Genomic DNA, 24,857 nt, shown 5'->3' with positions numbered 1-24,857 from the left:
ACTGAGTGCTTGAGGGTTTGAGATCTGCCATTCAGCACATCCCAGTCAAGACCGAGATCCACTGTGTTCCCATCGGCAAAGCAGCATCAGCGAGGAACTGTCGCCCAACAGCGGGAACACGACATTCCAACTGCGCGTGCCCGTGTTCTTGTTTAGAAACCAACCACGCAGCTTTCATAGCCACACACCTCAATAAAAAATGAGTGATTTCATAGATGGGGCCCCCTTGTCCAATCTGAAAGTTAAAATTCATCTTTATTTCTTGGGTTTCCTTCAGTTATACCCAAATCTAGACACCATTCTCAGTACAAGTTTGATAAATGTGCAAAAATCGGGTGCTACTGAATCGTGGCTTCCCATCTTTCTGTTTTGACGCTCACATCCTACCCAATCGTGCTGCCAGACCACTCCTTCTTTATATTTTAGTGTCCAGGGATGAGGTGGGCGTAAGGATCTGGAGGTAACGTCATTCCTGAAAAGTAGGGCATGCAAGGTTTTACACTGCTCCTCCCCACCCTGAGCTGTTTAAAATAAATACCGTGTATAAGAACCGCTCAGGCTAGAGGAGCCCCCCACAAGCTTCTTATACGACATTTACAAGACCAGTTTTGCTGGGAGGACAAAAATCTGCAAAAGTGTTGTCCCCGAGGCTTCATTCCTTCGTTTGTTTCATAACGTTTTGGTTCGATATCACCCATCAGACACCAGTTTTTAAAAAATGTTTTTGGCGGCTTCTTTTATCTTGTTAGAGAGCTTTAAAATTATACTGATGGCCTTAAGAATGAAGACTCCTAAGCAATGAGTCTGAGCCCTTTGGTTAACATCCCAGGGGTTTCCTCAACCCACAGGTCCTTCCTCCTTCGCCCTCTCCCTTGCTCTTCCCCTTTCGGAGTCTGCAGGGAAAGAAGGACCTGGGAGGCAGCTGCTTGGCCCTTCACTTACCATGTAGAAGCCTCCCTTCTCTTCCCGCAGGCAAATGAGGTATTTCTAGTAACCAGTCACCTTCCATTCTTTACCCAGTCTTCCAACGAGGCCAGGTCTGAGAAGCCCCTGTGTATCTATATACACAACAAACTAACATATAAATACATACACACAACTGATTATCACACACAGTATCCAGATGAAGAAGCACATGTACTTCATGAGCTAAATAAATTTCAAACATAAGTTAAAATGAAAATACAGTGTTTACACTTCTGCAGAGAAAAATCTTTTAAAAATCAGACCAAAAAGTCCCCCACTCCCTCTTAAAAAAGGTCCAATGCTCACAGTGACTTGTGAGCCCACGAGGAGCTGGGACAACTCCACGTGCACATGTCACCTCGTGGCTTTGGTGCTGCGTGCTCAGACCCAGGACGCTTTAGGTGAGGTCTAATTCCAAGGACAGCGACTCTTCAGGTGACGCATATAGATGTGGCTGAAGAGGGACTGCCACGTGGCCACCCACGACTTCCCTCCATCACCTCCCCGCCCCCACCCCACGTTCTGCATGTGGGAGAATCAGTCTCAAGATAGTGGACACCTCTCATGTCTCTGAGGAACAGCATCAGCCTCCGTGCTGGAGGATGCACGCCACCTGCAACTGCCACATCCAGGGTCCAAGGCGAAGAAGCCAGAGTTCAAGGCGAAGCAACTGTATCTTTTCATTAGTGTCCTACAGGATTATACACGGAAGTGTCATTCGGCCAGGGGGGGTTACTAAAAGTGAAAATTTGTTTTAAGTTTTAAGAGAACCAGGGGGAACAGTTGTAATGAGTGTGAACAAATCCTTACTTCAAATTTATCTCAGGAAGGCCGAAGCTTGGGTACCAAAATCTACAGTGAGGATACACAGAGACGAAATGAAGTCTGGCAGCGTCCTCTATGCCAAGGAAGAGTCGAGGGGTCTGTCTCTGACACAGGGGATGACATCTTATAATTTAAAAGAGCAAGGAAGAGGGGAACCAGAGGAAGTCCGTCCCAGCTTCAGGGACTCTATCGCTGTCCAGCCTCACGGATGCGACAGGCCACCGCAGTGATGAGAGCCGCCCCCTTCCCGCTGCCGTCCTCTGACTCCAGGAAGGACACGTCACATTTCGGAGCCAGGTCCCTGACCGTCGCATGCATGACTTTAGCAAAGCTGGAAGAGTTGGGGGGAAGACAGAAAAAAAAAACCTAGTCATGATCCATTTGTGTTCAGAGGTGAGACCCTATGAAGTGATGCTGGAAACCCAGGAATAATCGAGATGAAGAAAAGAATGACAGATCCCATGTATTAAACACTGACTGTGTATCACTGATCAGAAAACGGAGCCTTGGAGCTGCTAGCAAAACGCCCAAATTCTGCATCAGAGCAGGTGAGTGGAAAGCTGAGATTCAAATGTCTGAGAGGCTGACAAGTTGTGTTCTTCAAACTCAACAGTGAAACAGAAGTTCAACAGTCATGGACGCCACACTGCGCTTTGCAGAAGTGCACAACCTGGTCATAAACTCTGAGGGGGAGGACCAAGCACTCCATTTTCCAGTGGTACTGACTGACATCAACCCGACTGGGTCTAAAATGTCACTAAAGGCAAAAGGAGCGGGTTCCAGGGGTTGCTGGTGGGACATCACAGAGACCGGCCTTCCTCCTCAGTGAAGCCAAGGACAGAGGCTCCTAACACCAAGCCCCAGCGCCGATGGCTGGGCTTCTATCCTCTTCCCAACCCCCGCCTGGGACTAAGGCTCCTGTTTTCACAGTGACTGTGAACATCAGCAAAAGGGACTCGGAACTTCTCAAGGGGCACTCTTTTCACTAACTGCGTAAACTCTGGGCAAGGCTCTCAACTCCTTGAAGCAACCCTGGTGACAGCAGGTGGACAGATGCAATGGACAGGTCTCTCCATCCTCCCTCCACCCCACCTATTGCCCTGGCCAAGGGCACTGCTCTTATATTAGCTTTTGGCTGAAAAGCTTCCAGGGGAGAAGAGCGAGGACATTCCCTGATGGGGAAATAATTTATTCAAAAAATATGCAGATGAGTGAAGAAGGGAGAAGAGAAATGGTGATCAGGGCTGAGAAAGCAGGAAAGGGAGAAAGACAGGGAACAGAAAAAACAAAAGGGAAATCAGTGCTTCTGTGCTGGGAGAGGGCGCAGTAGGAAACCTTTCCATAAAGGGCCAGACAGCAGATCTACTCTCAGCCCTGTGGGCCATGAGGTCTGTTGTGACTACTCTGCCTCAGGAGCTGAAAGCAGCCATAGAAAAACAATACCAATGAGTGACCATGGCTGCGTTCTAATAAAACTTTATTTATAAAAAGTCATGGCTGTAGTCTGCCAGCCCCTGCTTTAGACTGTAGAAAAACCTTACTCCAGAAACCTAGGTTTCAGCACACATGTACTAGAATGTTCACAGCAGCACTGTCTGTCAATAGCCCAGTGTCCTCTAGCAGTAGAATAGCAATGGTACACTATACCGCTCTGAAATTTCATGAGCTACAAAGGTATACTTCAGTGAGGACGCCTGGCCAAGCCAGAAAATGCTATGTAGGAAAGTCAGTCACAAAGGAAGAGGTGCCATAGGATGTCCCAAAGGCAGATTCGGAATGAACTAAGACAGTGGAGATGCTCACAGGGGTACTTACACGGGGAAAGGGCGGCAAGGGACTGTGTCACCACAGCACTTGCCCCGGGCAGGACAGGGGCAACTGCGGGGGGGCTCCCGGGGGCTTGGGTGGGAAAGCTCAGGCCTACTTCTGATTATTCGTCTTTAATCTATGATATGCACATTAGTACACTCTTTGCCATGGCTGATTATTTGCTCTAAGGGGAAGCAAGAAAAGAACAGAGAGGGGGAGAAAGATGCGCAGGGAGTACAGAGGTCACTCACTGAGGATGTAGCTTGTAGAGGGTTCCGTCCACACCCACTGTCACTTTCAGAGTGTCCAGCCCACGGTTTTCTCGTATTTTGTCCACCACAGCGGCCATGCCTGCGCCACAGAGCTGGGCCGCCCGCCTCGCCACCACGGTGCACACCTCCTTGACGATGATGCTGTCGTCACAGGTGCTCTCAAGCCCCAAGTGCTGCAGGATGGCTCGGACCTGCAGCAGGGCCAGGCGGTCACTGGGGCAGGAGGGAGACAGCAGATGGTCAGTCAGGCACCAAGAGGGGCCAGTGGCCTGTTATTCTAAGAGCCTGCCTGCTGGGAGCTGAGTGTGAAGGCCGGTGCCCTGCAAGGTGGCTCCTGCTCTGAACACAGTTCAGGAGCGGGTGCTCGTTGCACTGGACCACACAGACTCTTCCTGAGTGCGGCAGGAGCACAGAGAAACCGCTCCCTATTCCACTCCACCCACATGCGGCAGGCAATGCTGATACGCAAAACAAAAGGACATCCACCACCTAGGTATTCTTCTCATTCGGAAATCATAAAAACGAGATAACACTCGAATGTGGCAGTAGTCTTTTGCAAAACTCTCGTGTCCATTCTCTCAGTGCCACACACGGGTCGGCAGGACAAGCAGGGCCAGCCAACACCACCAGATCCACGGTCTTTTTCTAACCCCCCCACCCCGGGGGTTCTGAAACCCATTCTCGGGCTATTCACAAAACAAATGTATATAAAACTGTAGGAAGAAAACAAACCCCATTATAAAGGGAACTGAGAACCCTGGAATCATCTCCTTGCACATAAACAGACACGTAGAACACGTCCTTTCTAGAACACTGGCACAGACAGCCTCGGGCCCACTCTTGTCAGTTCCTGTTTTTCTATTTGCCTGAGAGTAATGACACAGCGTTAATTTTTAAAGGGCTCTAAAGTTCACCATTCTAATCTGGAGCTGGCTTTTCTCCCTGAAGACTGGAGAGGGGAGGCTTTGCTCTAATGAGTGGCCTCACGTCACCCTCCTGCATCACCAGACACCCGCCTTCACTCTGGCCCGGGCGCAGCTCGGAAGAACCCCCTGGCCAAGGATAAGTGCTTCAATAGGTTATCTTTCTAACTTTGATACTTTATCCAAAACCCAATATTACTTTGCATATTGATGGACTTATGCCAGTTTAGCATGGTTCTTCATGGGACTGTTATATAGTCTCCCTTAAAATGCCAATTGTCTATAAGATACTTGAAATATACACGGTTGGAGGGGTGAGGGACAAAAAAAACGGAATTATTTTCTGGAGGGCAGGCCCCTTGTAGTACAGGCTTCCCCTGCTAGGTGAGTATCCTTGGAACCCATCTGTATCAGTGTACCAGATGGTATTGTTGTGAGAGGCTGGGTTCAGTTTCAGTGAATTTTTTTTTGAAGACTTTCAACGCGTTTGCCCATTTCATGATGGATGACATACAAGCGCACCTACCCACACAGCAGCTGAGTGTTCAGTAGTTTTTGACCAAAAACAGCCCAGTCCTCATGCCCCACCCTCCCTAGTCAACTGATCTTGCCCAGAGCGACTTTTTTTTTGTTTGTTTTCCCAGATGAAAAAGGTCCTTAAAGGGACACATTTTGCTGATGCGGAAGAGGTGAAACAAACTGACGGGTTCACAAACTGTTCTGAGCAGTGGAAAAAAACATCTCAGTAAGTGTGTTGCAGAGTGCTTCAAAGGTGATTGAAGTTTAAATGTGTATGAATAAATATACAATTTTTTACAAATAAATTCTGGGTTTTTTGGGTCCCCCCTCTTACACCACAGATAGGAATGAGTCAGCAACTAAACTGACCTTAGTGTAGGCCCCGCCCTAATCTGACTTGAGCTGAGGAGGACACGGTCCTGCCCTCGTCCGAGACCTAAATTCTCACCTCTCAATCTGAGACAGGAACTTGGTTTCAAAGATTCCCCTCGTCTTGAGCCTCTCTGAGATGCGGCCACGGAAGAGCAGCCCACGCTTGGTGAAATCGATGAGAATGTTTCGGACAATCTCGCCCAAGTACATGCCACTGATCATTTTCTCAAACCTGCAATGCGGGTAATATCCATGGAGATTAAGTAGGAAGGTGGTTGGGATGTGCGGAGTCGGCCCCGCCCCCGGACACATTTGAAAGTAGAGGGCACGCAGAGTCCCCTTGTGGGAAAGGAAGTGCTGCTCGATTCACTTGAGCAGGAGGATTCTTGGTGGTCGGTGAAGCTGGCTAGTGTCCAAGGCCCGCCGGGTTCCCTGGAACTGACCCCACCTTCTGGGCTCACTTCCAAGACATATTCCTGACTTCTCAGGACACCCTGACTGGGTGTCTGATCAGGTCTAAGAGAAAGCCTGCTAAATGCCTAGGGAGGTGAAAGATTAAGAATCCTACCTTCTCCTGGAAGTGTGGTAGCTTTCGGTAGCTTTTCGGTAGCCTTCTCTTCGTGCATATTGCTCAAGAAGCAATACCGAAAGCTACCACACTTCCAGGAGAAGGTAGGATTCTTAATCTTTCACCTCACTAGGCATTTAGCAGGCTTTCCCTTAGACCTGATCAGACACCCAGTCCTGGCCCCCAAAACTGAATGTGACTACTCAGTGGCTGAGGGTCTTTTCACCTTCCACAGTGCCTTACAAAAGTTGAAGTTCCCAGTTTCAATCAAGACCCCGTTGCTACTCTATCTTGCTTTACCCAAGCCTGTGGCCCTCATTAATGTTGCCTGTGACCTCTACTCTAGACAAATGTTTTACAAAGTACGTTATGCAGTTTTCTGGTCCCAGATTAGTCTAGTTTAGAAACACTATATCCTCCTAGTGGGAAGGGTGCTGATCTGACACCATTGTCTCTCAGCTCAGACTCCCCCGCACCACAGGGGCTTTGTGGTGCTGGGCGGGCCCCCCACCCAGTCCCAGCCAGAGGACACTACATCCTGGACGGCGGGGGGAGGAGGAGGAGCGGTCTGCTCCTGCGGGCTTCCCGTTCCTGCCCATCTCACCCCAGCAGTGCTTCTGCTCTTCACCCTGGCGGCATCCGCGGTTCCCTGCCAGTGGTCTCCCCTACCTCCCAGACCTAGGTCTCACCACTCCCTCCGAGGCCTGTTCTCACGTCCCAGGGGTGGGAGCTGCTCCTTACATGCATAAACTCTGTGTTCCTGTGCCCCCCTTTGTCTTTTCACCCCTCTAGCACCTGTGTGACCAGTCCCCTATGTGAAATTCTCCTTGCAACATACTGTTGTCACTTGTTTTTCCAACTGGGGTTTGAAAGCATCGCAGGCCAGCAGGGGGAAAGGACTTTACCCAGAACTTTACAGATGTGTCAGACAAGAAACCCTTTCCAAGGAAATCTCTTCTACTAACAATTCAAGAGAAAGCATCACGGGCTTTGCGACTGCAGAGGATCCAATTACTTGGTCATGGTCCGTTCTGGGATACACGCACCGGAGACCGCAGGCAGCCGGGTGCCTACCTCTGTTTGTCAGGGTTGAGGGAAAGCTTGTCCACAGCCACGTCGAACTCCGTGCGGAAGTCGTCCAGGCACCCATTGTCGCCGAAGGCTCCCCACTCCATGTTGACACACATCCGCCCCTCATCCCCATCCACCAGCTCCACGTTCCGCATCTCCTCCATGTAGCAGGCGTTGCTGCCCGTGCCTGCCAACCACAGAGACCGCGGGGCCTCCCTCAGCACTGTCTCCCACCCGCCCACCCGAGGCCGTGTGTCCCCACGTGGGAAGGGCAGCCTAGGTCCTTACCAACAATGAGGCCGACTTCACAGTGAGGGTCTTCATAGCCACAGGTCATCATAGTCCCGACGGTGTCATTCACCACGGCAACCACGTCCAGGTCAAACTCCTGAGAGGGCAAAAGCAGGTCCCCCTCCCCAGGTCACAAGTGAACCTTCAGGCACTTGCAAGGGAGATTTACGCGTCTATAAAACTTGCACAACATGGCTCAGTCACTCTTGGCATTCAGGTCTCTGCTCAAATGTCACCTCCTCAGAGACCTCCCCCGGTTATGCTACTTAAAAGAGTGCCCCTTCCCCACTCGGTCTGTCCTTACCCAGCTTTGCTGCCCTTCATAGCTCCACAGTGCTGACACTAGCTCAGAGGTTTGTTCCTAGTGCAGGAGTGTGTGTGGACACCCCTAAACCCCGAGTGCCAAGGGCAGGGCTTGACGCACAGCGGACACTTGCAGATTGCTGAAGGACTAAGTTCATTCTCGCCCTAACCCACTCAACCGCGCTCAACACTTCCCCCATTTCTGAATGTGCAGAGCATTGCGGCCCGCGCCATGCCTCTCCCACCTCGCGCCGGTGGATGGCCTCCTTCAGCAGAGTGACCACGTCCTCGCCCTCGCAGCCAGATGCCTTGAAACCTTTCGTCCACTTGAGGAGGATGCTCTAAAAACCACACAGGAGCAGTGATGAGGAGGATGTCAGAAAAGTGCTTCCCTTATTCAGGTCCCACAGAATCCCTCCGGTAACCAATCAGCTCACCCACAAATGACTCTACACTGGCTTCACCCACTTGAATTTCCTGAGTGCCTACAATGTACCAGGTAGTAAGCTAAGCACAGCTCATGTGTTACGTCATCTAATCCTCACAGCAACTTGTGAAGTATTTCTCATTCTCATACCCCTTTTACAGGTAACTGTGGCCCTGGAGTACCCTGCCCAAGGCATGCAGCTTGGAGAAATGGAGCAGGACCCAGGCCCAGGCCCACAGACTCCACTGGACGGGCCACACACAGCACACAACCGCCCCTGCCAGGAACTAAGTTCTGCATGCTTGTTTCTTCACTGGGAACAGCAGCTGGCCCTGTCCCCGCCCTATATTTATGTCAGAGGGGTCCGTGTGTGTCTCTTAACTTTCAAACTCCAGTATACAGTGAACAAGTGACCTGCCCTTAGTTGGGGTGACAGCTGGGCATCACCAAGGCCCCAGTGAGGGGAGCAGTCTGGGGTCCTTGGAGCCCCCATAGTCCTCTCACCTTTAATGGGGCCCTTTGCCATGTCATGGGGCCCTCCAGGAGCAGACGACATAGTGGCTTTGAACAGGAGAGACATGTTCAAAAGAAATGGTTTTGTTTCCTGGTCCCATCAAGAAACAAAGGTCAAGGACACCCAGACCCCCTGCTGGGTCGCCCAAACCACAAACAGGCTGTGCGCTCACTGCCCGGGAGCTCACACAGCTCCTCCAGCCTCCCTTGCTTGTCTGTGCCCATCAGCCCCGCACTTCACGGCCCAGGAGTTTGGTGCCGCTCGTCAGCCTGAACCGGCCCCACTGCGTTCTGATCCTGGGAGCCTCAGAAAAGCAAAGCGCCATCCGGCAGAGCCCGGGTTTACACACCTACGCCCCGACAGCCGAGCGCTTCTGTGCACCCAACTCGCTTGTCTACTAATGAGCTCTACACCTCTGATGAAATTTTGGGTTTGGGCCGCTCTCAGGTTTACAAAATGCTCAAATAACAGTATTCAGGGGGAGCTAAGACAAGCAGAGTCCCCAACAGCTGGGGAGATTGCCCGAGGCCACCAGCTGGTTGCGGCCGGGGACACCGCTGGGCCAGAGCGCCGACCGCGCTTCCCATGGGCAGGATGATCCGGCGGAAGCAGAGCCTGGCTTCGGCTTCGCTGGCTCTGAATTTCTATAGTTCTGGACAGGACACGTGGTCCTTGTAGAGACTCAGAACACGTGGCCATGCTCTTACAATTCAGGCAGAAACAGTTAATGTGTCTTGGGGCCACCAGATTAATATAAATCTACATATAACATGTCAGCACACAAATAAAGTAAAACAGTGTCTGTTTTAAAATATTTTAGTAAGAAAAGCCTGGGAGTATACACACTGGAGTATATTGTTTTTCTCTTTTTATTAACTGTATTTTTATATGTTTATGTAGCATAAAATAACATTTTCTTTAAAAAATTTACTTAGTCTTAGGAGCAAATTTTAGTCTTAGTCTTAGTCTTACCCCCAGTATTTTTCCATACCACTGAAATTTCTCCCAAAATACTAGTCACTGGTACGAGGCAGTGAATGGCTCATAATTTATTAATTATTTCCTGACCATGGAACAATTAGGTTTGTTTCTCATGTCTTTGTTATAATAGTAAGTAATGTTTCATCAAATATCACATAAATATCTATCCACATGTTTGATAATTCCCTTTGCCAAATCAATGCAAATGTGAAGGCTCTGAAAACCCAATGCGCTAACACCAAAAAAAAAAATATGTATATGTCAAGACAAAGAAATTGGAAAAGCTAAAAGCAACACTGGAGTAGTTAACACCAGACAGACGTTAACAGATATTGGGGGAAACTGTTAGGCAGGGCTCTTAATACAAGACGTCCCCAAACCTTAACCACGTAGGGCCCGTGGTGAACCTAACTCTCAGAGGGGAGCGGTGGGAGGCATTTGCAGAGCTCAGCTGAGCGAACTGAGGGCTGCTGTTCCAGGAGCCCTGTGGAGAACGGGGCCTTTCCCGGCCACTGGGCCGAGCCCCCTGAACCTCCGCACCCTTCTCCACACAGCAGGCCTGTTTGTCCTCCTCCTCCATTGACTCGTTCTTCTGCCTGAGATGATGCAAGGGGTCCTCATGCCCCCCACAGATGGGGCCTCAGAATACACCACACGTGCTCAGGGCTCTCATGCTGCACCGCTGCCACATTCCAAACGGCAGCTCTGGGTTTCTGAGCTTGTCAGTGCAGTTCGTGTGCGAGAACCTAAAGCAGGAACTGTGCCTTCGGTGCCCTGGCAACCCATTCACAGCACAGTACCCACTTGTGCTCTGCGCATAAGCTTCACAACAACAAAGACGAGAACAACCGCTAAATGACAGTAATTTGACACCTAGTGTACCAAGTACAGACCCTGGTCATCCCCGAGAATCACCTACTCAGCTCTGACACTTCTCAACACACCATGTCCAGCACATCTGAGAACTCTAGTCTTCCACACTCGCTCCTGCATCCGAGGGAATGAAAAGCAAAGGTGAGACTAAAGGAGAGCGAGGGCACCTGAATGACAGGAGATGAATGAAAATGCCCTGGACTTAAAACCTCAGGAGCAACTGAGCTTAACTGAGAGCATGGGCTTAGGTGTTAGAAAGCTAGAATTCAAATCACGGCTTAGCCTCTCCCAAGCTACCCGAACTGGTCGAGGTCTTGCAACCTATGAAACAGCAGGTTTTGATAGCTGGCAAATCTCTAAAGACCTATTTTTCTTTCTGCAAAATGGGTACACAAAACCCACCTTACATGTTGCTGTGAGGTTAAATGAGATAATGCAGGGAGGAAACCTGGCACAGTTCCTGGCATAAAGTGCTTTAAAATGTTAGTTGTTGATTAAAATTTTGATTAGCATCACCATTGTCATCCCAAAGACTGATTATTACACTGAGCCAACCTGTTTAACCCCCCACCAGCTCTGACCTAACTCATTCCTACTGACAGGTCCCTCCTCACGACTGGTCACTCTTGCCCTTCTCTTCCTCCTCTCAGCTCAACTTTCTCTCCTGCTCCAAACTCTAGCTGGCATAGAGTCAATAAAGCCCCTAAGAGAGCCCTCCACAAAGGCCCTGTTACCTCATTCAGGCTGTTTTGCCGGCAGGGGAAGGAGAAGGTGAAGCCCAGGGGAAGGGACACGCCCTTCATGCCCATGTACTCGAGGAAGTCGGCGATGCACTGGACGATATGGTCAAAGAGCTGCGGGGAGAAGGTGGGCTCTAAGGGAGAGGGCCCTGGCCAGGGCAGGCTTCCCCCAGCAAGGCTTGGGCACAAGTGGGGCCTCCACTCAGGAGAAACACCAGATCAGGTGTGATCCTAAGGCTAGCCCTGGTCCTGGCCCACCCAGCCCTCCCCAGGACCATGGTGAACAGAGAAAGCACTCTTCTCCCAGGCGAAAAGTGGGTGTCCACTGGGGTCCCTCCCAGAGGTGCCGCCTGCCTCACCTCGTCCCCCGTGCCGTGCATGGCCTCCTGCGGGATGGCGTAGATCTTGTTGTGCATCTCCACCCCACGCCGCTTCCCGTTCCGCACACGCACCAGCAGGACCCGGAAATTGGTGCCCCCAAGGTCCAAAGCCAGGAAATCACCTTTCTCTGGAAAATGAACCCAGGGAGATGATGACTGGGGCATCACCACCTGACCACATCAGACAGTGACAGGGTCTGAGCCACTGTCCCCTAATGGGGAGATCTCCCGGGGGGCCCTCGACAACCTCAGGGGAGATGGGCTGTGAGCTCCTGCTAACAGTAAAGAAGATAAGATCCCGGGACCAGAGAGGCCTGCTGGCTCCTTAGTGATTCTCAGATGAGTCCAAGTGGCAGGGACCCACCAGTCACAATGAGCTCTGCAGAACAAAAGCAAGGATGACACGGCACACTCAAAAATACCCAAACCTGCCGTTCATGCTAAGTGAAATACCACCTTATGTTAGGTTCTAGAATAGAGAAGGAATGACAGTCAAGCACCTCCTTCACTGGGCAATCACCACAGGCTTCATGCCTCACGCAGCGCTCACGCAACCGTCAGGCAGCCTGCAGGGTGGGGGGTGCGTTCCCCTCTGAGGAGGAAGTAAGACCTGGCCGGGCTGGGCTGAGTCACCTGCCCAGGGCCACGCAGCCACCAGAGAGGATGGAGCCAGGACAGAGTCCCAGACTCCACCTCTGGAACGCGTGCCCGTTGCCTTACACTGGCAGGCTCAATGGTCGTTTCCTGTGAATTGGGAAAAACCGCCATTTCTTTGGCTGTGTGGCGTAGACCAGGGGTCCGTGGTATTTTCCTGTGAAGGGCTGGGTGGTGAGCATTTCAGGCCTCGTAAGCCGGTCTCTGCTGCAACCGAGGTAATGCAAAGCAGCCACGGACAGTGCATAGGCGAACGGGCATGGCTGTGTAAAACAAAGTCTATCTACAAAAATAGATGGTGGGCCAGATTCAGTCTGTGGGCCTTCTCGTGCCAAACCCTGACCCAGGGCATAGGAACAGACCCTGGAACCCAAATCCCTGGGTTGGAATCCCAGCTTTGCTGTTTTCCAGCGGGGTGAACCGGGGCAGGTTTCTTCATTTCCGTGCCTCAGTTCTGTGTCGGCCATGAAAACCGATCTCTGTTAACAGGTGAAGATTACATGAACTGAAATGTGTTAAACGCTTAGAGAAGTGCTCAACACTTGGTAAGCATTCAGTAAGTATTATCGGTGTTCAAATTTTATCAGACGAAGCCTTGATCGGGCTTCCTCTGATAAATTTCCTGTACAAATGGTCCCCAATTTAGGATGGTTTGACTTAATGATTTTTTTTAATCCCCACCTAAGGATGTTTTCATTTGCTGTTTCAGAGAGAGGAAGGGAGAGAGAAACACCAGTGTGAGAGAAGCACTGGTTGGTTTCCTTCACGCGGACCGGGCGTCTGTGCCTGACCGGGACCAGAAGCGTCCAGACCGAGAACTGCAAATGCCTGTGCCTAGGATGGGGATGAACTCGCAACCCAGGTATGTGCCCCCACCCGGAATCATTCCTGCAACCTCTCCGTTACAGGATGATGCTCCAACCACTGAGCCACATGGGCCGGGGCGGATAACGATTTTTTGACTTTACAAGGGTGTGAAAGCAATTTGCATTCAGTAGAATCTGTACCCTGAATTTTGGTCTTTCCCCAGGCCAGTGACATATGGTATAATACTCTTGTGACCTTGGGAAGCAGCAGTAAGCTCCAGCTCCCAGCAAGCCAGGCGACCACCAGGGTAAACACCCAGCATCCCACGCCGTAATCAATGTGTCGGATGCTTTTGCCCAGCTGTAGACTAATGTCTGGATGTGTTCTGAGCACTAGGTGAAGCCGTGATGTTCGGCAAGTTAGGGGTGTTAACTGCATTTTCGACTTACAGTGGGTTTATTGGGATGGAACCCTACTAAGTTGAGGAGCATTTGTACTACAGCTGAAGAAATATGTTCTGGTGCAAACATTCAATGCTAAGGCTACAGAGTCCTCCCAGAGTGTCAACACCAGGACAAAGGCCCACAGTGGTGAGCTAGGTGGTAGCTCTGCCACGTACCTGTGCCGTCAGGGGTGGCACACACATAGGTGGGCAGCATCTTGACAGTGGCAATGGCGTTAGTCTCCCTGCTCAGACCTCGCTCTATTTCTACCTTCATCCTCTTCTTGACTTCCAGCAGCTGCTCATGGCTCAGCTTCAGAGACTCCAAGATCTTCTGCCGAGCTCGGTGTTGGTCAGCCAGCCGGTAGGCCACTGCCGTCACCATGGCTGCCCCCTTGCCACTGCCATCCTCAGAGCGGAGGAAACGGACTTCACAGTCAGGCACCAGGCGCCGCACGGTCTTATGAAGACGCTTGGCGAAACTGTAGTGACCGAGATGGGGTAAGAAGTGAGTGTCCACAGCTAGCGTCAATGGCGCCAATGGTTGGGGCGTTTGCTCACCACCTCAGTGCAAACACCAAGAGGCGCCTGCAGAAGCAGATGCTGCCCTGAACAGCCCCCCTCCTGTTTCCCAAGGTAGAGGTCACTGTGCAAAAGCTCACATATTCAACTGTGTCCACCCTGGCTGGGTCCCAGCTGGCCTGCTGAAAGGAAAGGACCCTTCTAGGAAGCCACTGTCTCCTGCAGGAAGTTACATGGACTCCCTCATCCCACAGCTCCTGGGCCCCATATATTCTTTTGCTGGAGCAGCACAGTGGAATCAGGTGAGTCTGACACCAACTACTATTCATGTTTAATTACTCATTTCATTAGATGCCACCTGGGAAAGACCCAAAATGGAAAAAATTGAAACACTCTTCTGGACTTTGGCCCTTCTTTGGCCATTTCCTGCAAAAGACGCCAAAGATGCCTGAACAGCTATGCTCAGCAAGAACTTCTTGGGTGGCGGCTGCTCTGAGCCATGGTCTCCAGGACCTCGCCCCTGTGATCTGTGGGTCCGCAGCGCCACGGGGCTGAACCCAGAACTCGTGAATCAGAACCAGCCTCTCTCTTAGTGAGATGCCCCAGTGATTTGTGTGCACTTCAAAGTGTCTGAAGCACGGGACTAGGAGGCCAGGGAGTGGGACGGCTGAGACCTTTGGCATCAACCAGTTCAGTCCGCAAAGGCCTACTGAGCAGACAGCCACCCATAATAGGTGCACGTGATGGGACAAGTGGGCACAACAGAGACAGGTATCTTCCAGGTCCCAATTGCAATTTGTATGTTTTGGCACTTACGACCTGAGGGATCAGAACATGAAGGGCAGGGCTGGATCAGTTCCATACCCAGGTCAGCCAGAGAGGCCGACAACCCCCTAGGCTGAGGTGGCCCCTGGCAGAGGACACAGCCCCTGAAGGGACCATCGGGAACCCTGAGAGTCAAAGAAACAAGCGAACACTAACTCCTAAACAAGAGCGTGAAACAAGAGCCCCGAGTGGCCAGGAGAGCTCTGAGCAAACCCCGCCCCTGGGGGTCAGTGGGCTTCAGAAATCACCTCCATTCACACCAAGAATGACACCCTCCCGACTCCCACTTCCCGCTGGCCACTTTCATTCTGCAAAGACGCTCAGTTCCACAGCCCATCTCCACCACCCCAGAACGCAGAGCGGAGCTGGCCCCCAGAGTCTCCGGGGTCTCCCCTCTCTAGCCTGTCAGAAGTTCCCCAGGGCTCTGGGAAACCCATCCCCATGGGCCCCAAACGCTGACTCACTGGGGGTGTTTCTTGTAGACGGAGCCGTCAACCCCAATAGTGGAACGCAGCCGCTCCTCGCCCTTGTTCTCCTTGATGCGCCGGAGCACAGCGGCCAGGGTGGCCGCGCACAGGTTGGCTGAGCGTGTGGACACGATCTGGCAGATCCGGTGAGTGGCCACGCAGTCCTCCTGTGTCGGGTCTATGCCCAGCCGCACCAGAACCTCGTGGGCCTTCCGGATGCCGTCCTTGTCCCTAGGAAACAGAAAGACCATGTGTAGGCATGTGTCCAATCCACTCTGGCCACAGTGGGGAGAGAGGGGCATGGATTGATAAGGAAACCCCTCAGCTTCAGCAAACACCATCTCTCAGTGAGGGCAGACACCCACCTCACTGCTCTGCCCAGCGCGGGTGGGTTGGGGTGGGGTAAGGGGGGGTTTGAACGAGGAGGAGGAAACACAACTAAGGCTCCTCCCCCAGACAGACAGATGCAGACAGGCGCCTTTCTTTCCTGACCTGATGAGAAAAATGAATATTCGTGCACTCATGCACAAACTAGGTAAGTTCCTGTTCTCAGGGCTTTATACAGAGTTGTGTGTGTGTAAGTTTGTGTGTCTCCATGTGCCCTGGGGTAGAGGGACTGGTGTCCCTGCTACCCACCACCTCCGACCATGCGAACCAGCCCTGGAGCCCACCCTCCCTTCTAGAAAGCAGTCAGAGTCCATTGTATTCCACAAGGGAGAAGGCACCGCATCAGCTCATTGACGGGCTGGTGCTACGAGAGTGGCGCTCTTATAAAGGGGAACTGTGTGCCTCACAAATCGGAGTACTTTCATCTCACAACTCCTTCAAGAGTTTCCATTTCGGTCATTCGGACTGTTTCACTGCTCCCATGACCCAAAAATCACTCCTCTCCACCGTCCGGCCCTTGGACCAACAGGGCCTCCTCAAGCCACTAGTGGGAGTCTCAAAAACAAAAAACAAGCCCAACTCTGGATATGGTTAACTAAAAAACAAAAATTAGGCCACCCTCACCCCCACCCCTGTTGCTCCATGAAATGCAGGCTTCAGCTCAACCTAATGGAACCAGACAGGTATATTTCAGGGGCCAACCAAGCAGGGGTGAGAATGGAGCCTTTCTGAGAATCACCAAAGGAAATAGAAGCAAAGGAGTCAGTAAGGGCCACTGGGAGTTTCCAGCATTAAGCCAAGCCCCCGCCCCCACCCCAGGCCAAGCAGGAATGTGAGTGTGATGTCTCTGCATTTGGAGGTCCGTCAGTCGCAGTACCATGAATCGCTCTGGCTGTCAACAAGCTCCAAATAGACAGGAGTGGAGACTATCTGGTAAGTGACATCAAGCCACAGGCCAGCATGGCCCATGTTGGGCAAGACCCTCTTGCCATCCACACTTGAGGGCTCAAGGGCCAGTGCCAAGGGTCATCCCCCAACTTCCTGACCACTCTTCAGTCAACAGAGAGGAACCCGAAGCTTACCCTTCAATATCTGAGACGTCTTTAGTCTCAAAACGGCCCTTGGCGAGGAGTTCGGGGCTGAGCTTCCCCCTGAAAAGCAGCTCCTCCTTGGCCATCTTCACCAGGATCAGCCTCACCAGCTCCCCCATGTACATCCCACTGATCATCTTTTCAAATCTGCAGGAAGATACAGACCAGAAAACAAATGAAGTCCCTAGTGTCCGTGAACTCACAAGGTCCTGTGAAGGCAACTTGCACACACGTTAAACTTCGACAATTGTTAGAGGCTGATGCACAGGGAAGCGTCCACTTAAGTGGCACTGACTGGGAAGAAGGTGTGTGAGGTGACAGCCCGGGGCAGGGTTGGAGGAGCCAGGGAGCTGGGCTGTCTCTGCAGGCAGGTGGCCCTTGAACCATGGGTAAGGATGGGCCATTAGCAGGCATCCAAGAACTATGGGAAATTCTGGAATAGTCTAAATTTTAGGAAAAGTAAGTTACTTGGAGTTTAAAAAAATTGTTTTTCTGTAGCAAGAAAGTGGTTTTTGAAAATGAAATTTAATATACAATTAACCTCAATATTTATTTACAAAAGAAGGTCACTCTAATTAAATGGGGGGGGGCTTATAATGAAAGTTACAAGTTACTTGTAGCTGGCAGTGAAAGTTAATGGCAGTGTAGGCCCAGCATCTCACCGCCACACTCTGGCCCCGGCCCCTTGCAGGCAGATTCCTAAGAAAAATGTGAAAACCACCAGGGGTGGTGGGGGAGGAGGGGTGATAGGGCAAGATTAGAAGGGCAGGTTGGAATAGTTGAGAAAGGGCTCAAAATGCCACAAAGTCTCTCAGGAATATGGGAGTGAGATGTGCTGGAAGTTTCTGAGCAAGTGATAAGATAAAGGCATGTTTAAGAATGGCCAGCGCCAAGCTGAGAGGGCCCGCGGGTAATTTATTTCTTCAACACTAGATGGCACTGTTCTCTTTCGAAGACAGTCTTTTCTGTCTCCAAGTTTGTGACAGGAGAAACCAAGTCTTCACAAATTCATTTTGGCAAAGAAGGGTATATACCCTTACTTGATATCTCAGAAAAGATCTGGGTCCTGGGGAGAGGAGGCCCCCAGGGCCCGCAGACACTAACCATGCCAGGCTCCCTCAAGGAGGCTGGCAGCAGGGGTGGGGAAGGGACTCAGTTTTCTCCTGGTGCTATCTATGAGAGAGGAAGTTGGGCCCTCGGGAAGTGACTTGCTCAAGACCCAAGGTCAAGTGTGGCAGAATTAGACCAAAGTGGAGAGAGAGCTGGCTGAACTGCTTAAGCATAGGGTGCATTTGAAAGGTTCACGCACCCGCGCAGCCAGCTGCCTGGGAGGCAGACCCTTCAATGGCAAGAACTCATGCGTCTGTTATGCCGGCTTCTCTGAAAGAGGTGGTACTGTAGGAAGTAGGAGAGGGTCCAGCGGGGCTCTGAAGTGTGGGCCGTTGTTAAGTCTTATTCCAGTTTTTTAAAACACTTTGTTTCTGTCTACACTTGGAAAGTATTTATTTAGAAACATATAAAGAATCAAAAAAGTTCCTACTCAAGCCCCAAAATGACTTTGGGGCTACCACAGCTGACACTGGCCTATGTCCCTCCAGCCTTTGGTTTGATTGGTGGGTTGTGAAGGCTGGGCTAGCAATTCTGTCTTCTGACACCTCAGAGGGCACACGGCTTCTTGGAATGGTGTGGGTGTGCCTCACTGACGCAGGCACTGAGGAAGTGATTTTCAGTCCAGAAATTCCTCCCCAGCATGGCAGTCACAGCCAGTCCGTTCCTACGAAAGTTACAAGCAAATGGACTCTCGTTTCCACATGTGAGAAAGTTTGTGCCTTAAATAAACCATGCGTCCTTGAGGAAGCAAGGACTGTCTCGGTAAAGAAACAGGCTCCCCTGCCGAGCTGGTTTGCAGGGTTGGATCCTCCTCTCCAGGCAGAGACCAGCTCTGCAAGCTGTCCTGCCCAGGCCCAGCAACAAGACCAGAGAGGACCTGAATTGCTCAAAACATTTTGTAATTGCCCTCAAAGCTTGCAGCAACCCCTATTTCAAGATCTTTAAGGAACATTTAGCAAATGTTTGTGAGAGTGAACGAATGTTTTGTAAGAGCTAAAAGTAACTAAGTACCAAGTCTGGCCAGGGGGGAGAATGTAACTTTCAGGGTCCAAATGTTAGGGCCCTTCCTCCAACATTTCACCCCAGGGCCCCATCTGGGCCACAGGTTCAGGGAAGGGGGCCAAGGAGGCACCTTGGCCAACTTGTCCTAAGGCCTTGGGTCTGGGTACTGCTGGGCTGAGAGGCACTGGGACTCGTGGGGTCAGCCCAGCTCCCAGGCAACACCAGCGCACTCTGAGTCAGAGCCTCCGCCAGTCACTGGGGGCCATCTATCACAGCCTTGTTGTCGTCTGGACAGTGATGGGTGGGGGCTACAAAAGGGGTCCTTGGAGACCCAAATCTCAGCCATTTTCTATGTGGCCCACAAACTGTTTCTAAGGGCAACCTACAAACTGAAGGCGGAAAGAAGGAGCAGGGTCACACTTAACACTCAGAATGTGACTTTCTAAAACTATTGTTCTGAAGGCCAGTCCAAATTATTACCTGGTATGTCTGCTTTTTCTATCTTTCTTAGAGCTCGCTCAGAAATTTACAGTCACAACACATGTAATAAGCACAAATCCCCATAACCAATGAGCACCTTGGCAGCCTTTGCGAGGTATAAGGCTGTAAAGCAAAAATGAGAACCACCCCCTGGCGCTGGTCACGCCCCAACTCAACTCCTGAGCCCAGGCCCCAAGCCCTCTGCTCACAGTTGCTTCCCAGGATTCAGGGAGCCCATGTCGATCTCCTCGTCAAACTCAGTGCGGATGTCATCAAGCACACCGTCGTCCCCGAAGGCCCCCCACTCCATGTTGATGCACATCCGGCCCTCGTCGCCCTCCACCATGTCAATGTGGCGCATCTCTTCCATGTAGCAGGCGTTGCTGCCCGTGCCTGGCCGAAACAAGGGCTGCTCAGTGCGCACCCAAACCATCCTCTCCCTCACCGGCACCCATCTCCCCCTCGCCCCGCCACCCACCATCCTGGCACTTCCTGGGGTGACTGGGATTCCTCAGAGCAGACTCCTGGGGTATCCATTCTGCTAACACCCCCAATTCCACAAGTACTGGCTGGGTCCTCCAAAGTGACCACACCATTATCTTCCACTATGAAGTACAAAGGAACACCCAGGCCAGGGACCCTGCTGCACACCCCACACACCGGCCAGCTCCAGCCCTCACACCCAGTGCTCACACACCCACAATGAGACCGATCTCGCAGTTCTGGTCATCGTAACCACAGGTCATCATGGTCCCAACTGTGTCGTTCACCATAGCCACAATATCGATGTCAAAGTCCTGCAGGAATAAAAGGAGAGACCTGACCTTCACTATCACACAAAGGTCATGGATGGGAAAATGGTGAGAAAGAGCAGCAAGACACACAGCTCGAGAGTAACAGGGCTGCCTCCCAACTAACCCCACTCAAAACCGAAGAAGGTTATCGCTGGAAAGTGGGTCCGCAGCCAGTCCAACAGCCACGCCTCACTCCCCACCCTGCTGCTCCTCACTGGGGAGAACTTCCCAACAGCAGCCCCGAGCTCCAGCTGATAGTCATCACCGAACAAAGAACAGCCCATCTCGTCACCATTGTGGTCTCCTCCTCTTTCTTCTTTATCTCTCTTCCCCCCTCCCTCCCCAAAGGTCTTATTCTTCTGCGACCCTTATCTTGTCTTCTCTCCACCCCATTCCACCCTAATGCCAACATCATCCCAACTTTCCTACTTGAAAATGATGCTCAAATCTTCAGGTTAAGAACTAGAGAGTTTTCACAGGAACAAGTATAAAGGACACATGGACAAAAACTAACAGGGGTGGAAATGGGAGGGAGGTGGGGAAGACTGGGGGGGTGGGCTGGGGTGGGAGTAAAAGACAGAAAACTGTACTTGAACAATAATTAAATAAAAATAAATAAATTTTTTTTAAAAAGAAAAAAAACTGGGGAGTTTTTCTAGCACCAAGGCTAAGAATATTTATCCATGATGACCATCTGGGACCACGAAAATCTAGTCGTTTATAAAATTCTTGGTATAGATATTATTTTACAATGTATATGTATCAATCCATTATATAGTACGTCTTAAACTGATACAGAGCTGTATATCAATTACATTTCAGTAAAACTCGAAAGAATAAATACATTATTGGGTAAACACAGCAGGAAATAAGGGGGGAAAACCTCACTTTAAGAACAACAAAAGGCCCTCATGCTGTGTTGAGGACAGACTGGGGAAGACTTCAGAGTGGACCCATAAGAGCCTCCAGACCCCAAGCTCCTGCCTCCCCTACTCACCCCTCTCCTCTGGATGGCCTTCTGGATCAGAGTAACCACGTCTTTGCCTTCCACACCACTGCACTTGAACCCCTTGGTCCATGAGACCAGGAAACTCTGGAAGAGGACCAAGGACTGAACATTAATTCCTCATAAAACTCAGACCACACTCGTCAAACAACCACAGTGGAGCCCCCTACCATGGCGCTAAAGTAAAGCCACACTCGAATGTGTGTATTGCTTCCTCACTAGTCTAGGAAGAAGTCCAAGCCCCATCAAAGTCCCAGAAAGGAAGTTAAATGAATGATTTCTCCATGATCAATTCCCCCCAGAGTGAAAAGGAGCAGCTAGAGAGCCGCCAAAATCAGATACTTTAACCTCTGTCTTAACTCGTCAGGTGTCTTTCCTCCAAAGATCTTTGTCACAACACAGGACCAAAGGAGCTGCTGACTGACTTCCCACTCCTGCTTCTCTGAGAGGGACAATGTGCATGTGGGAGTGTGTGTCATCCTTTGAAGGGCAGGGGAAAGGCCCCTCTCTCCGACATTTCCTCACCACCCCCCACACCCACTCCCGCAAAAGCACAGAACTCTCAACATTTAAACCTCGTCCACACAACCATCAGAGCCACCTCCGACCCCACAGCAGCAGGCGGCTCAGACTTCTTCCTCATCCTCCCAGCCCAAACGATGAAGCAGCAAAAGTGTCTGAAGAACTCATCTTACCTCGTCTAGTTTCGTTTGGATGCAGGGGAACGAGAACGTAAAGCCCAAGGGGAGCTTCTTGTCTTTGATTTGTAGCTTATCCATGAAGTTGGCCAGGCATTCAGCAATGTGGTCAAATAGCTGAGGGCACACAACGCAGGAAGATGAGTAGTGAGGCAGAAGGTAGCAGTTGAGAGCATGGACTTTGGGCTCTGAAAGAAACTGGCTGAATGCATGCCAGGTGTGTATCCCCTGTGAAGTCTTTATGGGCTCAGTCTATAACAGGGGGATGACAGTCGTACCTGACCTCACAGGGTTACCAAAGGATTAAATAAGTCAGTACATATAAGGGCTCAACTAACTTCCTGCCAGTTAGTGCTCATTACATACCGTCTTCCACTTAAACCGTGTGTCCATACCACTATCAAAATAATCCCACGAGGCGGGGGAAATCATAGCCAGAGCTAAGCAGAGTCGATGCATGCCCTGGCAACAGAGCCTCCTTTGGTGGCCTTGTCCACACATCCCCCCGCCCCCGACACTGATGCACAGTTAAAGGGCAGGGCATCTCATGCCCAGTAGCAATGTAACACCCCTGTCTCCCAGGACTGGGGGAGTGGGTGAGGCATTCTCTGTTGGCATTCTGTGACAGGACTTAACAAAAACAAGTAACTTCTATATATTTTCTCCATTCTAGAAAACTAATTTCTTGTGTGTATGTGTGTTGGGGGGTGCAAACCAAAGAAGTTATCTTTGCTTTCTAAATTCAAGATAAAACACCCAGTGAGTCCATGAAAAGCACCGAAAATGAATAGGATTTTGTGGATGGGCAGGCTCACAACCATGACTATGCTAAGCGGGACTCGCGGGCCTTAGGAGAAGTCCTACACCTAATAATAAGCTGTATTCGCAACTGCCCAGGCTTGCGATCAATCTCAAAGCCCACGGTTCCACAGCTTTCCTCTTTGAAGCATTCTCAAAAGGAAGTTGCTGGCCTCTCCAGATGCTGAGAGGCTGAGGCCAGGGCTTTCTGGTTCAAAACTTAAGCAGAGGCCAAAGAGACCGAGCAGATTCCAAGGGCCAGGTCGACCAAATGTCAGAATGAAAAGCCAGGGGGCTACAGCAGAACCATATTCGTTTTCCTCTCCAGGCAGAAGTGAGGAAGATTCCACCAAACCAGGGGTCCCAAAGTGTGGTCCTGAACTGGCAGTATCACCACCACCAACACAAATTCTAAGGCCCAAACTCAAAACTGCCAAATCAGAAACTGTGGGGACAGGGCCTTCCAGCCAATCCTGAGGCAGTGGCCAGAAACCCACTGCACTAAACCACAAAAAGTATTTGCATTTTTAAAAGAACTGAGAGGCTGGGGAGTGGCAGGCTAGGTAGAGAGGCTCACTGGCTCCCCAGGTGTCTGCGGGTATCTCAGTGGCAGGAATCCAGGAAGACAAGGCCACCCCCATCCAGAAGGGGGCCAGCTTCCAGCATCAGTCCTGTCCCTCCCAATCCTGTCCCTCCGTCTGATCGCCAGCAAAAGGCACTTCGGCTGATTCTGAAACTTCCAATCTCTAAACCAAAACCATCTCAAGGGCAAAGTCAGGGCTCTTTCACCAAAAGATTCACCTGTGCACACGTGCTAAGGTGAATTAGAGAAGGGGTCACATATTTGAGCAGAGGTCACGTATTTTAATACATAAATAGGGCTTCCAACATCTATTTAGAAAGTTCTGTTCTGCTGGAAAGTGGATCAGAGACAAAATGTGTGACAAAGTTAAGCAAACCCCCAGCACCTTCTTCCTGGTGCTCTAATCAAAATGATCTTTAATGCAAATGGTCTTTATCCCCCCAAAAGTTACAGAAGCCAGGTAGAGAGGTAAGGCCAATCATCAGAGATGGGGGAGGGGAGCTTTGGAAGAAATCAAAGCAAAGTGGCTTCCCCCCACCCAGCCCTGATCGCTGCTCCCTTTCCAACTGCCCTGCCCCCAAGGCAGGCAGAACCAAAAGAGGCAGCGACGGGGCATCAAGTAATGCCCTGCCTGATACAGGAGCCACTGACCATCTGTGGCTATTTAGATTATTAGAATTTCAAGAATTAAAAATTCACTTCCTCGGTCGTGCTAGCTACATTTCAAGTGCTCAGTGTCCCAGGTGGCTCATGCTACTGTATTGCACAGGCTGACAAAGAACAGTCCCACTGTTCTTGGCCGTGAAAAGTTCTCTTGGACAGTGCTGGGCTCGAAGAACCTGCCTACACCACTCTGGACGTGGTAAAGCCCAACCCCGGCTCGGCTCAGTTGGCTGGGCATCTGTCCCACAAACAAAAAGTCGCCAGGCCAATTCTGGTGAGGGACATGACTGGGTTGAGGGCCTGGTCCCTGGTTGGGGCGAGTTCGAGAGGCAACTGGTCAATGTTTCTCTCCCTCTCTTTCTCCCTCCCTTCCCCTCACTCTAAAAATAAATAAAGTCTTTTAAAAAAATAAAAGTGGAAGAGGGGACCATCTGCTTGCTTAATTAAAAGGCTATCTCCTGTTCTGTTAGCTGAGGAACTAAAGATAAGATCCTGGGAGAAACAGCCAACACCTTCCTGCCATAAAAAGCTCAAAGGGCATCATTTTATAAAGTTATGAAATGTTTCTTTGTCCTTATTGGTCTTAGAATATGCTCACTTCCCTTCCCATGAGATACACTTGAAAAAACGAAAGTGGCTGCTATTACAATTTCTCGAGTGGAAGTTCATGCACCGGAGACAGGTTCTGTCCAGG

The 24,857-nt window shown here is 50.8% G+C and overlaps 1 protein-coding gene across 1 annotated transcript in view; it reads right to left on the bottom strand.

Annotated features, from left to right (window-relative positions):
- Positions 1–1,118: 1,118 nt before the first annotated feature.
- Positions 1,119–24,857, bottom strand: part of HK2 (hexokinase 2) — a 60,578-nt gene continuing 36,839 nt past the window's right edge. Inside the window, exons 4-18 of the mRNA XM_037064926.1 lie at positions 22,117–22,236; positions 21,413–21,508; positions 20,319–20,418; positions 19,831–20,014; positions 17,021–17,176; positions 15,549–15,782; positions 13,915–14,219; positions 11,814–11,962; positions 11,449–11,568; positions 8,165–8,260; positions 7,614–7,713; positions 7,329–7,512; positions 5,763–5,918; positions 3,852–4,085; positions 1,119–2,122 (exon numbers count right to left, since the gene is read on the bottom strand). Coding sequence (XP_036920821.1) covers positions 1,978–2,122; positions 3,852–4,085; positions 5,763–5,918; positions 7,329–7,512; positions 7,614–7,713; positions 8,165–8,260; positions 11,449–11,568; positions 11,814–11,962; positions 13,915–14,219; positions 15,549–15,782; positions 17,021–17,176; positions 19,831–20,014; positions 20,319–20,418; positions 21,413–21,508; positions 22,117–22,236 — 2,379 coding nt within the window. The 3' untranslated portion in view covers positions 1,119–1,977. The remainder of the gene's footprint in view (positions 2,123–3,851; positions 4,086–5,762; positions 5,919–7,328; positions 7,513–7,613; positions 7,714–8,164; positions 8,261–11,448; positions 11,569–11,813; positions 11,963–13,914; positions 14,220–15,548; positions 15,783–17,020; positions 17,177–19,830; positions 20,015–20,318; positions 20,419–21,412; positions 21,509–22,116; positions 22,237–24,857) is intronic.

The sequence above is a fragment of the Sturnira hondurensis genome, unplaced genomic scaffold (genome assembly GCF_014824575.4).
Source record: "Sturnira hondurensis isolate 20B ecotype Veracruz unplaced genomic scaffold, ASM1482457v3 Scaffold0015596, whole genome shotgun sequence".
In the NCBI taxonomy this organism is placed as follows: domain Eukaryota; kingdom Metazoa; phylum Chordata; class Mammalia; order Chiroptera; family Phyllostomidae; genus Sturnira; species Sturnira hondurensis.
The sequence above is the reverse complement of the archived record's forward strand: the minus strand, read 5'-3'. Positions and strand labels throughout refer to the sequence as shown.